The following is a 16,483-nucleotide window of genomic DNA, read 5'->3' on the forward strand; positions in this document are numbered from 1 at the left end:
ATACGTAGTAGTAATATATATATATATATAACTTAAGGATCCTCTTCCAGAAAAGCAAAAAAAAAAAAAAATGAAGGAAATGTTTTACTTTTGTATCCTGTGTAGGTAACGTAAGATGTTAGCTAAATAAAATTTCAGTGAGATGCAATTTCAACTGTCTCACTGTCAAATTTGTTTTTAAATGGTCAAATGAATCTTTGTGGATAAATGAGTTTCAGGAACACTGTAAAACAACAAAATCATAACTAATAAAACAAGTAATAATATCATGAAAGAATTGAAAGAGAGAAAATGTGTAAGAAGAGAATTATTAGGTGACAGAAAGCCTCACTGAAAATAAGATTAAAGAGGCTAGATCATATTAACAATAGGTTCAATTAGTAGATATTGTGTTAATAATCTATTCTTAAATACACTTAACGATATTGTATGTGATATCCCTCAATAACTGAGTGAGCATTCATTGATATTTGAGGCAACCAAGAAAAAAAACACTTCCTAGTCAGACATTCAAAAATATAATCATGAAAATGCATTTAAAACAATAAAATACTGTTTAAACAAAATGTGTGTCTGTGTGTGTCTGTGTTTAGTGGTGGTGGGGAGTATGATCTATAAGTATAGCTAAAAAGAAGGCATTAAGTATTGAACTAATGTGTAAGAATCTATTCAGGGGAAAAAGCTTTGTAGCAATAATTAAAAAAGAATTAAGCGTTTGACTAAATCGTAAGAATCTCTTGAAAATAATGTATAACTATTCAGTTTGAAGAGAAAGACAGTAATGGTAGAGTAAGAAAAGAAAAAAAAAAACACGAGAATGAATAAACTAAATTTTTTAATTACATAAGCTCTATGTTGATGGATAGCTCTCACATGTAGACAAAGGACTGGACTAGAGAATTAGAAGGAGGGTTGTTTTAATAAAACCTCATTATGATAGACATCATCCAGTTTGGGTCATTTCACAGGCAATCTATTAAAATGCTCATTTTTTTTTTTAAACCTTGAATATCGGATTTGTTAGAATGTTGTATTGATTAAGATTAGAACAATAAAGTCACTGTACAGAAAACAAGAATACATTTAATACACTATCTCCATGTTGTGATATGTCTAATAAGTAAGTAAAAGCTCTTTTAATGATTATATTAAAACGTCTGCCTAGGAAAAAATGTAAATAGACCACAAAAATCTAAATTAGATGTTTCACAAAGTATAATTTGTATAATTTGCTACCATGCAATTCTGAATCCAAATTGCATTGAAAAGTAACAAAGTATCTTCTCTCAAGATTTGCTTTGTGTTTAGAAAATAACGACCCTGACAAGGGTTGATGACTATTCTTATATAGTGATCTGATTGAGTTTCTCAGTGTTCATTTAAACAGCAGCACACACATAGTTTGGTTGCATTGAAAGTAATTTCATGACCTATTTCCCAGTTAAATTTCACAATAAGTTACTCTCATGTAGTAAAACTTGATCCATGAATATCAGATACATGACCTTGCCTAGAAAGAGTCACTCAGCAAAATGCTGGATCAGAAAGCTTAACTTTCGCTAAGGAGTCAGTTTGATCTCTCTGGTGTCAAGGAGGTCATCAACTGGAGAAGATTATGTCAATTTGGTGACCTGCAGTAAACAAATTATCAAAAAATTGGTGCTAAATTTCGGAGGCAGATGTCATTTCCACTCAAGAACAATCCAAATAAACATCAAATGTGATCTGAATTGCCTTGATATTAGTACTGCTTGACATAATTCTGAATATTAGAATTGTAAACTTTCGAAAAGTAGCAGCAAAGGTAGTAAAGAATATTAGTTAAATAACTGTGAGATAGCCTACTTATATAATTGACAATATTATTATGAGAAAGACAGCAAGTGGCAAAAAATGGTCAGATAGTTTTTAGTTACATCCCTTTACATTCAAAATGAAAATCCAACTACTAACAACTTTACCTTTTTATTCTTCTATGGTTGGAAAAATAATGGGCTTATTTAAGTCAACTATACCCCTCACACAAATTTTATGGTTTTGTCTGAATATTAGAAATTAATGATATTATTACAGTAAGATTAAAAGTAGTTAAAGCTGTGATGTTAACTGAAGTAAGACATTCAAAGAACAGATAAATGAAGAAAAATTTAGGTAAGACTGCCGAGTTCATTAGTATGTGATGTAACCAAAACAATACTGAAATCGTATTTGTTTAATGTTTTTTGAGAAACATATACTTGCTCATAAACCACAGCTGTTTCTGTGTCAAATTAAAGTAATTAATGAAAAAGTAAGCTGACACAGTTTGTGAATCATGATATTGTAAGAGAGTGGGCAAGTTCTTAATATTTCAACACTATACAGATATGTGTTGAGTAATTTCTTTTTTAAGTCTTATAAAACATACAAATGAAGATTAGCTCTTTGAAACATATTTATATCAAAGGTAGTCTGCATTATATTCTGGATTAAGGTTCAAAAAGAAACTTGTCTAAAAGGAATGAGTAGGAATTGAAAGATTCCTTTGTCAGTGTCAGCTTCTAAACAGAATTAGCAAATGGACTAACAAATAGAAACTCATATATAATAAATGACAGCAACTGAATACAAATTAGCAACCAGGTATGGAAATGCCACTTTGAGAGATTACAAAGCAAGAAGTGGTGCTTAAGTAGAAAAGTGTTCATGCCTTACCTACACAATCCAAAAAGAATAAAAGAACTATTTAATACTGCACATCTAATGTTGCTACTTTAAAATGATGCTTGATGTTATTTCTAGATGAAAGCAAATTATTCACTTGTTAACTATGATTCCATTTCAACATTGAACAATTATCAAATCCCTGATCAGGAATAATTGAGATGATGAAAATGCCAGGATGAGTTCTTGCTACATCAAGCAATAACTTAGTTAATCAGATTGTGTAGGAAAAAAATTATCCATGATAACTAACAGAACAGAAAAAGCCATAGTAAAGTTGAACAAGATGCAGTTTGATTATGCACCTGGATGTTATATTTCTGATGTAACATTGGGAAATTTTTTGCTTTTTGATGTCATCTAAGCAATGAGTTAGATATGAAGGATTGGTTTGTTCAATGCATGAAAAAAGCTTAAAATAGTGCTAAGATTAACAGTAAGCTCAGGGAACAATAAAGTACAACAATGTTCTGCTCTTAGCTCTCTTCTCTTCCTTCTGATTCCTGTAGCAAACTCAAAGAAGTCCAAGATTAAATGTCCCTAAAGTACCTAGTTAATATTATCTTATGACAAAACAAACTAGAGTTTTGATGACAGGCTAAGAATTACTCAGATTAAAACTTTTGAAGAAAAAAAATGCTAAGTTATAACATTTATGTCTTTACTGATCTCACTGAAAGCTTACCCACTCTCATTACAAATTAACACTACTGTTACACGAAATGAATGACCAATGTTAACAACAAGATGTCAAACAAAAATTAAAACTACTGTATTGAACACAAATCAACCAAATTACAACAGATCTAAGCACAGATATCAAGTACAGTTTCCTTGGATATCATCAGAAATATTGAAGTCCTGTCCTAAAATTAAGTTAGTAATTTATAAAATTAGTGTTTGATGAAAATATTTTCAATTTCATTTTAGGCCGTTTTATTTGCCTGACACCATGAAGAAATAAGTTCAAGTGGTAATGTTTTACATAGGAGAACTTTTCTAGCAAACATCCTGGCTTACTTCATTTTTTGTTGGTATTTCAAAGCTTTACAAGTCCACATTTCTAATATATGCATCATACAAATCTAAACAGAGTTGGGAGTCAATCATTATTGAATCATATTGTTTTGTGCTCCAAATTTCTGTATTTTCTACACTCATTTTTTTATGTAGAGAACAGAAACCATAAGTAACTTTTCAAACTTTAAAACTAAAACCAGAAAGACAAAACACAAGATATAGCTAATTAGTACAAGTAAACAGATCATATCAATTTTGACTACGATAACAATATCTTCTACACTATGATATTTTGACAGATATTTAACGGTTTTTCAACATAATGGAAGAGAATGAACTGAATTCTATGAGAACTTTTAAATGCAAATGACCTGGTTCTCATTAAAGAATCAGTCAAAGAACTACAGAAGGAATCTGAAGTTTAATACAATTGAGTCAAGGAGATTTATGTGTAAAATAGCTATAACAAAATTGAACATCTTTAATAATAGCTATAACTAATAAAATAAGCATTAAATAGGTTAAGCACTAACAATGTGCCTATGTCAGTTAAACTCATCATCTTTGAAATTAAAATTTACACTAGAATTAAACATTCTAAGTGGTCCATATATTTAATAAATTCTTCCCAAACTTACTTTCTCCATCCTATGAGAGGTTTCTGTCTTTCTATTTCAGTTTGAAAAAGAAGAGACAAAGAAGCCAAACTCCAAGCAAGCAGCAAAAGAATTCCTGCAATGAGGATCCGTATAGGTGCAATGGTGAAAGACATCACTCCAATCTGAAATAGAATTAGAAAATGTAAATACCATGAATAAACTACTATCAATATTCTGATAAACAAAATAAAAACAATTTATTACAGGTGTGGCTGTGTGTTAAGAAGTTTGTTTCTCAATCACATGGTTCCAGGTTCAGTCTCACTAAAAGACACTCTGGGCAAGTGTCTTGCACTATTGTTCTGGTCCAACCAAAGCTTTGTGAGTGGATTTGGTAGACAGAAACTGTAAGCCGCCTATCATATATATCCTCATCACCAACATTGTTTAATGTCCACCTTCCATGCTGGCATGGGCTGGATAGTTTGACATGAAGCTGGCTAGCAGGAAGCTGTCCAGATTCCAGTTGTCTGTTGTGGCATAGTTACTACAGCTGGATGCCCTTCCTAATGCCAACTAATTAATTAACAGTGTGCTGAGTGCTTTTCACATGCCACTGGTGTGAATGCGTTTACGCAGCACCAGCACAGGTGCTTTTTATGTGGCACCTGAAAGGACAAGCCTGTATATGTGGAAGACAACAATGATTTTACTTAGCTTGACATGTCTTATCAAGTACAGCAAACTGCTACATCTCCAGGTCCCTTGTCATTTCCTCAGTGAGGCCCAGCATCCAAGGATCCTTTCTCACAAACTTGTCCCACATCTTCCTGGGTCTACTCCTTCCACAGATATCCTCCGCTACTAGAACTTGGCACTTCTTTATGCAGCTGTCCTCATATATATGTGCATGTGTGTATGTATAGATCTATGTGAGTGTGTATTTGTCCCCCCACCCTGCCAGTCACTTGACAACTTGTGTTGGTTTGTTTATGTCCTCATAACTTAGTGACACGGCAAAAGAGAATAGAATAAGTACCAGGCTTAAAATGAAAAATAAGTTGTGCAACTTGACAACGGAGAGGGGTCAAACAATGAATTCAATTGTATAATAAACAAATTATTAAATAACAGATGCTGTAATTCAGGATGTTTTAAATTAGTCAGGGTATTTTCAACTACAACAGGTTCCAATGAGATTTGAAAAACAATGCAAATTATGGATGAAAACTCAAACTATCTTATTTATTAATTCCTAAATGAATTTATTTATAAAAAGAGAGGGAGTGGATTTCAACTTGACAAAAAAAATTATTCCAAGGAATTTTAACAATAAAATGTTTGGCACTGTGAGGTGAGGTTAGTTGTGTGTGTGTGTGTGCAGGAGAGAGAGAGAGAGAGAGAGAGAAAGGGGTATTAAAAAATATATTTTTTAAATTTAAAAATTGAAATTTGAATTTGGGTTCAAATGAATAAAAATAATTTGTTCTTTATTATTTTTTATTAAAATTCAAATTCTTCCGTATCTGTTTTATTAAGCTCATGAAATCATTTCAGTTTTGTAACTTAGAATATTAAACTAAAACAGAAATAAAGTGGAAAAATCCTCAAAAAAGATATAACTAATTAAATTTTCTTGACCAATATCAGTAGCAGAATGGAAATCTAAAGCACTTTACTGACCCTCCCTGTATACATAACTACTGCATTTATAGAAACTACAAGTCACATACACACACACACACACACACAATCCTGGAAGCTGACATTTTGTTGACTATACAGCTTTGGCATCTTTGAGAAGTCAAATTCAAGTGTAAATTACTTCCAATCTATTCAAATCTATTTCAACTTTGTATAATATTTACTTCAGCACTTTATAAATTAGTCTGTTCACAAAGGTCAGACAAAACTAAGTTCAGGTTGCACATTTCCAGTATTACCCTGTAAAAATGTTTGTCTGATTTCATACTTTGATTTTATGCCAGTAAGAGCAGAGCTTATACTGTTAATAACTGATAATGAAGGTTGACTTCCTAAATAACCCTTGTTACTTAATTAGTAGCGCAATAGATGAAAGAGAAAAAAAAAAAAAAAAAAAAAAAAAATCAAGAGAATTATTTCAACCTAGGAAGAAAATGAATTATCATAAAATGTGACATACAAGTCATCTTTTTAATCTAAAAATATCAAGGACCCAACTTACTGAGTGAGGTAAACATGTGGAGCAGATATAACAACTACTATGCACACTCTCACTCCAGCAAGTTGCCACATATTTTCACTTGAAGCTTGAATTCAGTGAACTTAATTTATTTAATACTAGATTAACAGTGGCATAAGATAATAAAAAGCAGTATATATCTACAAAAAGGCACTTGCTGTTTTCAACTATAGCACAATAATGAATTCGTGACAGCACAATAATGACTGATGGGTGTCACAGAAAATATTATTTACTATAACATTTAGTTAATGGGCAAGAATCATGTTTCATATATGGTTGATGTAGCATAATTTTGACCTACAGAGAAAAATAATATATAATAAATTGGAGCTATAGCAAGTCGATGATAAATAATTATTTCTAATTTTGGCATAAGGTTAGCAATTTTAAGGGAAGGAGTTCTTCGAGTACATTAATACCAGTGCTCAGCTGGTACTTAATTTTATTGACCTCAAAAGAATGAAAGGCAAAGTCTACCTCAGTAGAACTTGAACCCAGAACTTGAAGAAGGACAAAATGCTGCTAAGATTTTTATCCCGCATGCTAACAATTCTGCCAGCTTGCTGCCTTAGTTTAATGATAAATAACAGCAGTGAATTAAATGTAAGCACTGACATTATGGCATTCTTTTGAACAGCTCTAAAAACATTTGATGCTAACTGAAATTAAACTTAACAAGTACTGCAATTCTAAAACCATAACTCAGAAATATTTAACAAATTTTAATTCCAAGGTTAATTATGCTTAAAAAAAAAAAGATATATTTTATTGATAATAAATAAAATGAAAAATTAAATTTTAAAATCCTCCAAAGTATAGTCATCAATATTGCTCATCTGGTGTAACGAAATCAGCATATGGATCTTAATCCCTGGAAGTTTCTATTTCTTTGGAAATTTTCGTTACTCTCTTCTTCATGATTTTCTTTTCACAACAAACTGCCTTCTCCTACATTCATTGTCTTTGGAATGCCACACTTTAAAAAACGATTTGATGACAGTTTCAACATGTACACCAGCTGAAAATTATATCTCAAAAATCAAACACATCTAATAGTGAAGCATACATATTACACTCTCCATGAATGGTTTTTCTCTCTTAACCATCTACTTGTTCCCCTCCACATGAATATTGTTTCTAAAAGGTATATTTGAGAAGCTAACACAAATATTAATCTCATGAAAATTACTGCAGTTATAGTATTGCTTCATTATAGTTGCTTTTTGACATTGCTTCATAAGTGGAATCCAAACATTGTCCCAAAGCAACAAGTTTTTCCCTTTGTTAAACCACATTTTCAATTTATAGATGTACCCCCAGCTTCATCCATTCTTATAAATACGAACAAAAACACCTGGAAAAAACTTGATATATAGCAAAGCTTTTCATTTATGATAAACTTTGGCAATTTAGAGAAATTCAGTGAATATTTAAGTCAATGTTAAAGTCTCTTACCACTAAGCATACAGATAAGTATCACAGAAAGAACAGAAGTGCTCACTGTTTCTTTTGAAAATTTAAAAACCTGAAAGAAAGGTCATCTAAAAACATGAGGAAAAGAACACTTAAAAGGAAAGTGTCATTTATCTTACACTAGAAGTAAATAGTACAACAGGTTGGACAATGAGTGCAATTGTAGAAAATTTGTGCATAACTTCTTCACCCTGATAAGATGCAGATGCACAGGAAGGGACTCTTTTAAAAGTTTGATTTGTTTCAGAATTCAGAATTCCACTCCAACTTTTCTAGCAGAAACTAATGCATGATTTTCAACTTGAAGAACAGATTCATAGGCCTGAGAATTTTGCATGTCTATTTCCAAAGCCTGATTTATGAGTGAAGACAGAGTTAAGAGTTTTGTTTTCCAAGCAGAAGAAATTTCTATATTCCACGAATCACAAATATATTTTTCAGTATGTATCAGCCATGACGCTTTTAATGTTACAGTCTGAGTTTCTGAACAGACTCAACCGACTTCATGGTCGATTATTTATGATTAGTGAGCTGATGTTGTGCTACAACTTCTGTGGCAGGCAGAATGAAAGTATCTTTAAAAGTAGTTCAAGTATCATAACAGGTAGTGCAATAATTTCAAAATTTTCTGGTGAAACAGGAATTTACTAGGATTGTCAGATAAGAGTCACGAGCTCCTTTGACTGCATAACACACAAAGAGAAACGGTTAATACCTTTAAGGTGTGTTAAAACCCAGAGGATGGGGTGCTATCACATTCCATCCTGATGACTGTACCATTTAGTAAATCAAACTGAAATCTGAATAACCCAAGATAAATGTTGACTTAAATTTAGCTTTAATTCACTAAAGGTCCCACTGGCATCTACAGGCAGAATTGTAGAGACAGAGAGAGTAGTATACAGGAGTATTTATAGCACCAATAACAAGTGGTAATTGTAAAATATTGTTGCAATCCAATAACCATTACATTTACATAAAAGTATTTCAACAACACATTGTAACCACTAACCCACTATTCTGCTGTTCCTTTCTTTGTCACCTCCTCCATTAAACTATTATAACAGTTTGGGCTCTTCTCCTCCTCTTATCTATACTTCCTCAGTTCACACATACACAAAGTCCACATTAAACAATTTTCATAATCTTTCCTTCCCAGAAATGCAATCATTTAGAACTTTCCCCATGCCCACAAATGACCTCACCAATGAAGAAAGCTAATCGTGACATCAGTGCCTGTTCTGATACTAATTTTCTATATATTACTGGTTGAGGGATGAGTCACAGCTTCCTCTAGTAGTTGAGTGTCCATTATTGATGAAACCAAGGAAGGTCAAAATCACATGACCTGGTGGTTTTGGCACTGGAGTCAGTGGGAATTTATCTCCCTGCCAGTGATATAAACAAGTATGCATTTCACACCAAAAGCCTATATGAGAGTTTCTTTCATGGTATCTACTGCAGTAAAATTTGTTCTAACAGAACATCTATGTTTACTAATACTATCTCAGTATTCTTCTGTGGCTAATATATATTATTTATTAATCAAGAAGGCTTTCAATGACTATAAGCACTGCTCTCCACTTGAATTAAACACAAAATATTGGGATACTGTGAAGAAAAAAAAATCTCTCACATGATCAAATGTGAACGTCAAAATGAGATGAATGGGGCCCAAGACTTCTTCTGATCACACAATTGAAGGACTTGAACTTCAAACAAAATACTCAACTGCTCAGTACTGTTGCACCTAGGTGAGCTGAATAGTAAAGATTTGAGTATATCAGCCACTGACACTGTGCAACAGTTGTGACAAGATATAACCCACTATCAGGATACCAGACAACGATTTAACAGCTGGTTGACTGATATCTTATTAAATGGACCAGCAGTGGCTCTACTGAAATATTTGAGAAAGAGAAAATATAAGAAAACAATTTATTTATTTGAGATAGTTTCTCACTACTGGAATAACTATTTGTTAGATGTACTTCAACTGAAAAGAATGGATCCTGTTGCCAGACAAGCAGAACTATGCTCAGGGAGAAAGCAACAGCTGCTCTAAGCTTTGAACTTATAACCTAGTTATCAATATAGACAAGTTAGTTTCAACAGTGTCATGCCATTTGCTACAGTCCTTCCGACATTTTCAACTTCTACAAGCTTTTTCCACTTATATCACTTGACAATCCTTCACCCAGCTGTTATCCTTCATAAACATCATAAGTCTGTGCAAATACAGTATTCTCTCTTGCACACTGTAGCCGATGCTTCTTATACTCATTTCTTCCCCACACACACACTTTACTCATTGTGCTCCATCATTCATGTGTGCTATCATTATATATCCAGCAGAGCACACTTAGCTCATTTCTTTCTGGTCTTCATATGTCTTTCATCTTCAGTAACCATATAGCTGAACCATGAAATACTAGACTTTATACACTAGTATCATACAGCCTGTTCCTTCACGGGATTAGAAAAGCCCTTTGCTGTTAACAGAAGTAATTCCTCTCTAAGCTATTGCCAACACATCCTGACACTGGTTACTATGTTTTCACAACACTAACCATCACTGCTGATCATAAGCTATTAAGCTTTTCGAACAATTGAGAAACTCCATTTCTTGGATTTCTCTTTTTACTAGCAGCTCACATGAAGCTATTTGAAATACTTCTCTATAAGCCTACCAAAGTTCTCACTGCACGTTCTCTGCCACCAATGTTTGCACTGGATACACAGTATAGATTTCTAACTTGTTCTCTTTTGGGATATCAAATATGATGGCTTTCTTATTTTATAGTAATTGTTTTTCTGAAAATCATTAACAAGTTATTTATTGCAAAATATTGAAAATTTGATTTAGCTTTTGAACAGCAATTTATGCACAATGTAAGCAAAAGCAAAATTACTCATCTTTTGAGCAGGCCACCCAAACATTGTATCTTACATGGGAAACCATAGGATTTGAAAGAGAAAAGCCATAGATTAAAAGTTTTAAAACTGAACTTATAAACCTAGCCTAAGATTATTTTAGCATATAAATATTTTGGCAAATGGAGCTAACGACAATTTAAACTAAGAAACCATGTACCTATTCTTCACAGTAATGGTTACTTATCATAGTAAATTTAGTAGTAATGTCTAGTGACCATCATTCAAGAAAAATGAAGACCTGATCAAAGCAGTCTTGTAAAAAACTAATAACATTCATTAATAACTGGATTCAAAGATACTGTTGATTAATCAAAGTGTACTAGCTCCCATAAAAATACAGTCACAGATTATATTGTGAACTGCTTCATCTCAATCCAAGTAATATAAAAATATCATAACTACAAGTAATGTATTTTGTAATTTCTAGAATAAGCTCCCCAATGATAGGCAATCCCTGAACATATTTGTAATCAATCTTAATCCACATGAATAGGAGTGCATGTTGGCATGCTTAAGTAAACATCCACTGGTTTAAACAATTGTTCAGGATCCTGGGATAGTCATGAGAAGAAAGTTAACTACTGGGAATGCAACAGATCTCTTAGTAAATTCTCTTATCTCAGTCAATCCCAGTTCTCCGATGAATGTTCAGTATTAGCAAAGGCATCCTGTTTTTATTTTCTTACTTTCTTTTAACACATTCTTAATATAATCAGAACCATCTAACCTGACAATATGAATACATCAAATGTTCTAATTTCTCAACTATATACAATATTGCTTACTACTCTTCTTTACAATAGATAATATCTACTGCTGTAGTTCATCTTTCTGTAAGTTGTTTGAAGTTATATGGACTTGATAGATACTAAGTGGTTTTGTTAAGATCATTATTGAAAGTTGTACAGCTGCTATCACTTTAGTGTTATTAAGTTATCTTCAAGAAGTTCTTCAACTGATAAAGTCATTAAAGTGGCTTACTTATGTTTGTGTAAAAAGCTGATTTACATTTTTGTTTTATGTATTTAACAAGACTTTTCTGTCCCCCCCCCTCCCACCTTTTATTATTTAAACAATATACTTAGGCTTAGTATTTTTATTTTTATTTTATTTTTTCCATGCTTTAAGTTCACAAAGAGAATCAAATGATCTGGAAATAGAAATTCTTTCAGAAAAAATATGTTGAAAGCTACTGTTTTATTTAATGGGATTAAACTGAGAGTCTCAAAGAACATCTGACAGAATTTTAAACTCATTGTTGCATTTATTAGGAGTGTGTCACCTTCATGACAATTATTCATAAATGTCATAAATTTTACAAACATCACATGCCAAATTCATTATTTTGCAATCTCATATCATTTTTTTTTTTTTTTTAACTGTTCCATGCTGTACAACACTTTGGTTCATCAACACTCACTATGCATCATCGTTTCTTTGGGCAATTTTGCAGCCTACAAGATGAGAAGTTACTAACCCCTGAATTCAATACTCTTCCATTTCTGGAGAAAAGAACATTATGAGTAGCTTCCTTAGATCCTCTCACAGTACAGTGTAGCTAATTGTGAGAAAAAGAGAAACAACAACAAAATAACCAACCCTGATACTTGACTTGTATTTTATCGACATATGGAGGATGAAAGACAAAACTAACCACAACAGGATTTGAACTCAAAATGCAAAGAACTGGAACACTTACTAGAAAACATTTGTACAACATTTAAAGTGTTCTGCAAACAATTTTTATTAATCCAGTACAAACACCACATATCATATGATGTATCTTAACAATGCTTTCCCCTAGTTTTGATTGTCCAATCCTCATTACTTAATCTGTCAACAGTTACTCCTCTCTCATTCATAAATCTAGTCCATAAAGTAAATGATAATAATACAAATACACTAGTTAAGATTACTATTATTCTGAATATATTCTTTAAGTTATTCCAAAGTACTTACAAATATCTCCAACATTACTGCAACTAATAAATTTCAATAAAGCATTAACTGTTTGCAGGGCTATTCAGACAGCCTTGCAGTTAATGTTTCATGCCTCTTAACTAATTCTCAAAAATCTTTATAATTCTGTTCACTTTTTTCCTGAAGCTATCATTACAATTGTTTGAAGTAAATTTTATACTTTCCAAAACACACTTCTATTAATTTAGTTCTATATTAATATTTCATCATTATGTAACATAGTGTCTATTTGAGATTTTGCTCCACCCACATATAAACTGATCTTTAATTATAAACAGTTAGTCTCTCAAGATAGATCAGCTGTTCTTTCAAGGTCACATATTTTTGTAAACATGGAAATAGACCCTCACAAAGGTCATTTTCTAAAACTTACCATAACTAACTAGTCTATACCTTTCTTTATTATCATAAGCATAAAGCACAACAACTTAGTGTTATGTAGGAAACAAATTTCTAAATTATATTATGATTTCACAAATAATCAATGGAAATTCTTAAGAGAAAATATTGGTTTGGTTTAATAGAGCCTTGGGTTTTATAAACAAAGATTTGATTAAATATTTTTTGACATTTCTGTTAACCCTTTTGTTACCAGCCTGCCTGAGACTGCCCCTGGTTCTAGGACACAAACATCCTGTTTTAAAGTGATCTAAATTAAAATCTTCCATCAAAATTTCCTGCTATTTAACTTCTCAGTACCAACTTAATAATGACAAAATTATTTTACTAAATTCTTAATTATTTTAAAAATTAATTGAAACAAAGGGAGTATATTTCAACAGAAGTAGGGTAATGAAAGGGTTTCTACTTTTGCAGTCATATTAACTTGCTTCATAAGCAAGCAATCTGGAAATTTGATATGAAGTTTTTATTTTTATTTTTTTTTTTTTTTTTTTTTTTTTTTTTTCAAATAATATTTCAACCATCTGTGATTCTGAAAGCCCAATGAAAATGAGTTGTATTGAATTTAATTAAATCTCCCTTTGAGAATGGCTTTGCTGATAATATGATTCTGGTGTCCAGGAGAATAATAAAAAAAAAAGTGATGAAATTACATAAAAGATCATTTACTTACTCTTTAAATGTTGATGATATTGCTAATGATATTATTAGTATTGATAATACAGTAGTTGTTAATGGTACTTTTGATAGTATTTAGCTGTCCTTCTAGGTCCTAAGTGCAAATCCCATTATGGTTAACTTAACATTTTATCCTTCAAAGGTTGATTAAATAAATGTCAGTAATATAGGTACCTATTATCAACAGCTATTAAAACATGGGTGTGATAAAAGGCACAGGCATAAATGTGTGATAAGAAGCTTGCTTCCTAACCACATTTTAGGCTCAGTCCTACTGCATGGCACCTTAGGCTTTCTTCAATTATAGTCCTGAGCCAACCAAAGTCTTATGAGAGGATTTCATAGATGGAAACTGAAAGAAGCCCATCATGTATGTGAGAGTGTGTGTGTATACATACATACATACATACATAATACAGACATACATACACATACACACGTTTGTATCTGTGTGCTTACCACACAACACCACCACTGCTTGAGAACCAGTGTTGGTTTCTCTATGTCCTGCTAACTTAGCAGTTCAGCAAAAGAGATTGATAGAATAAGCACTAAGCTTTTAAATAAGTACTGGGGCAATTTGTTCAAGGTAGTGCCCCAGCATGGCTGCAGCCCGATAATTGAAACAAGTAAATGATTAAAGATAATGTGCTGAGCTCAATTAGATGCATCTCTCTCTCAAATGTGTGGTCATGTATCAATATACGAAATCATAATTATCTTAAAGTACTGGATGGCAGATTTTGTAAATTACTAAGAAAATGCTGTGTTATATAATTATGTGTGTCCTTTTATATTCTGAGCTCAAATCTGTTAGGATCAACATTGGTTGGCAAATATATAGCAATGTAATGTAGAGTAACTATTTTCCTACACCAACCAATGTACAACCTTGTACAGTTACTTAGTGAAGCTTTCATCACTACTTCGGCAAGCATGGTGAAAACTAATACTGTGTTGATGAAGTATATGACCAAAACATGTACTTCAAAATAATATTAGCCATTAACTAATATTTTTTCCTCACTGCATAATTATTTTTAGTTAATACTAACTAGTTTCATTAAACATGTTAACACCAACATAATTATTGTTTTCATGTCTATGCAGTGTTGCTTTCAACTGTAAGTTTTTGATGTAGACTATTTCTCTCTAAACCCGACATCTTCCTTCTTACACTGAATTACCATTCTTCTTAAACAAGGAACCATTAATTATATGTCCAAGTCCTTTTTGATAGATCATAGATTGGTCTCATATAATTGAACTAAGATTTCTATTATCAAATACTTTTCTCAGACACACTCAAGCTCTCCTTCAATTAACATTATAGATCTAGCTAAAATACCTCACATCTCTTTAGACTGAGTTCTTCCATACTATATTGCTATATCTAGATTACAACAGAAATAGAAATTATCTCTTATTACAATATCACTGGTTCTACTGTTGAGAATGGTTAAGCCAGTTATGTAATAGAAATCATACCTCTCATAACCTTTAGCTATAAGGGATATTCAATAGTAACCATAACTCTACCATTTAAAAGCTATGTATTCTTCTCTGCTCTTCTTTTTCTGAAGAAAATTGCAAATGGGGATTAACATTTTTATTTGACAATCTTCTTTAGTAAGCATTTTCATTTACAATAATTTCACTATGGCTACTTTATATAAATAATAGAGCCTATTTACAATGAATCTATTGTTTTTAGAACTCTTTAAACTCTGATCAGATTTGAACTCAGAATGTAAAATGACAAATATAATCGTATGTCATATATCATATGGCATTTTCTTAGTAATTTACCAAATCTGCCACCCAGTACTTTACTGATCACATATTTTACAAATATTAAAGGGGTGAAATAAATTTTAGGATTTTTACATATCTGTCTGACTACTAAGTTGTATCAGTTATCAACACTAACACATACCCTGCTCATGTGTCTGTGTGTATTATATGTCAAAAGCATGACTGGGAAGACAGTTAGACCATCAAGTATAGTGGTTGAGATGGTGAAAACATTTGACATAGTAGGTCACAAGCTAGTTATTCATGTAGTCAATCAGGTAATACATCGGCAATTGCTTCACGGGCAAAGGAGATCCACAAGAGAGAGAGAGAGAGTGGTAACTACAAAGACCTCACACTGATGGGCCAGATTATGAAAGTTACTGAAAGAGTGATAGCACACCTGATTCCAAACAGATTTAGTCGAGAAGAGATGCAGTTCAGCCTTGTGATGAAAAAAAGAGGAGCTACCAATGCTCTCTTCTAGAAAGATAACTGCAAGAGGAGTGTTTAATTAGGAGTAAACCACCCGACCTGATATTCGTCAGCTTGAAAACAGCATTTGATGGAGTTCTACATTCAGTTATTTGGTAGTCACAAAGGAAATTAGGAGTAGTTAGATGGCTTATGAGAGTTGTGCAAGCTATGTAGAGAGATATTCTCAGTAGAG

At 32.2% G+C, this 16,483-nt stretch overlaps 1 protein-coding gene across 2 annotated transcripts in view; it reads right to left on the reverse strand.

The window, feature by feature from the left end:
- LOC106881720 (lysophosphatidylcholine acyltransferase 1) overlaps positions 1-16,483 on the reverse strand; it is a 95,729-nt gene that overhangs the window by 63,351 nt on the left and 15,895 nt on the right. For both annotated transcript variants that reach the window (XM_052966351.1, XM_052966352.1), the window contains exon 2: positions 4,362-4,504. In XM_052966351.1, coding sequence (XP_052822311.1) covers positions 4,362-4,504 — 143 coding nt within the window. The remainder of the gene's footprint in view (positions 1-4,361; positions 4,505-16,483) is intronic.

This window comes from Octopus bimaculoides, chromosome 3 (assembly GCF_001194135.2).
Source record: "Octopus bimaculoides isolate UCB-OBI-ISO-001 chromosome 3, ASM119413v2, whole genome shotgun sequence".
NCBI classification, from domain to species: domain Eukaryota; kingdom Metazoa; phylum Mollusca; class Cephalopoda; order Octopoda; family Octopodidae; genus Octopus; species Octopus bimaculoides.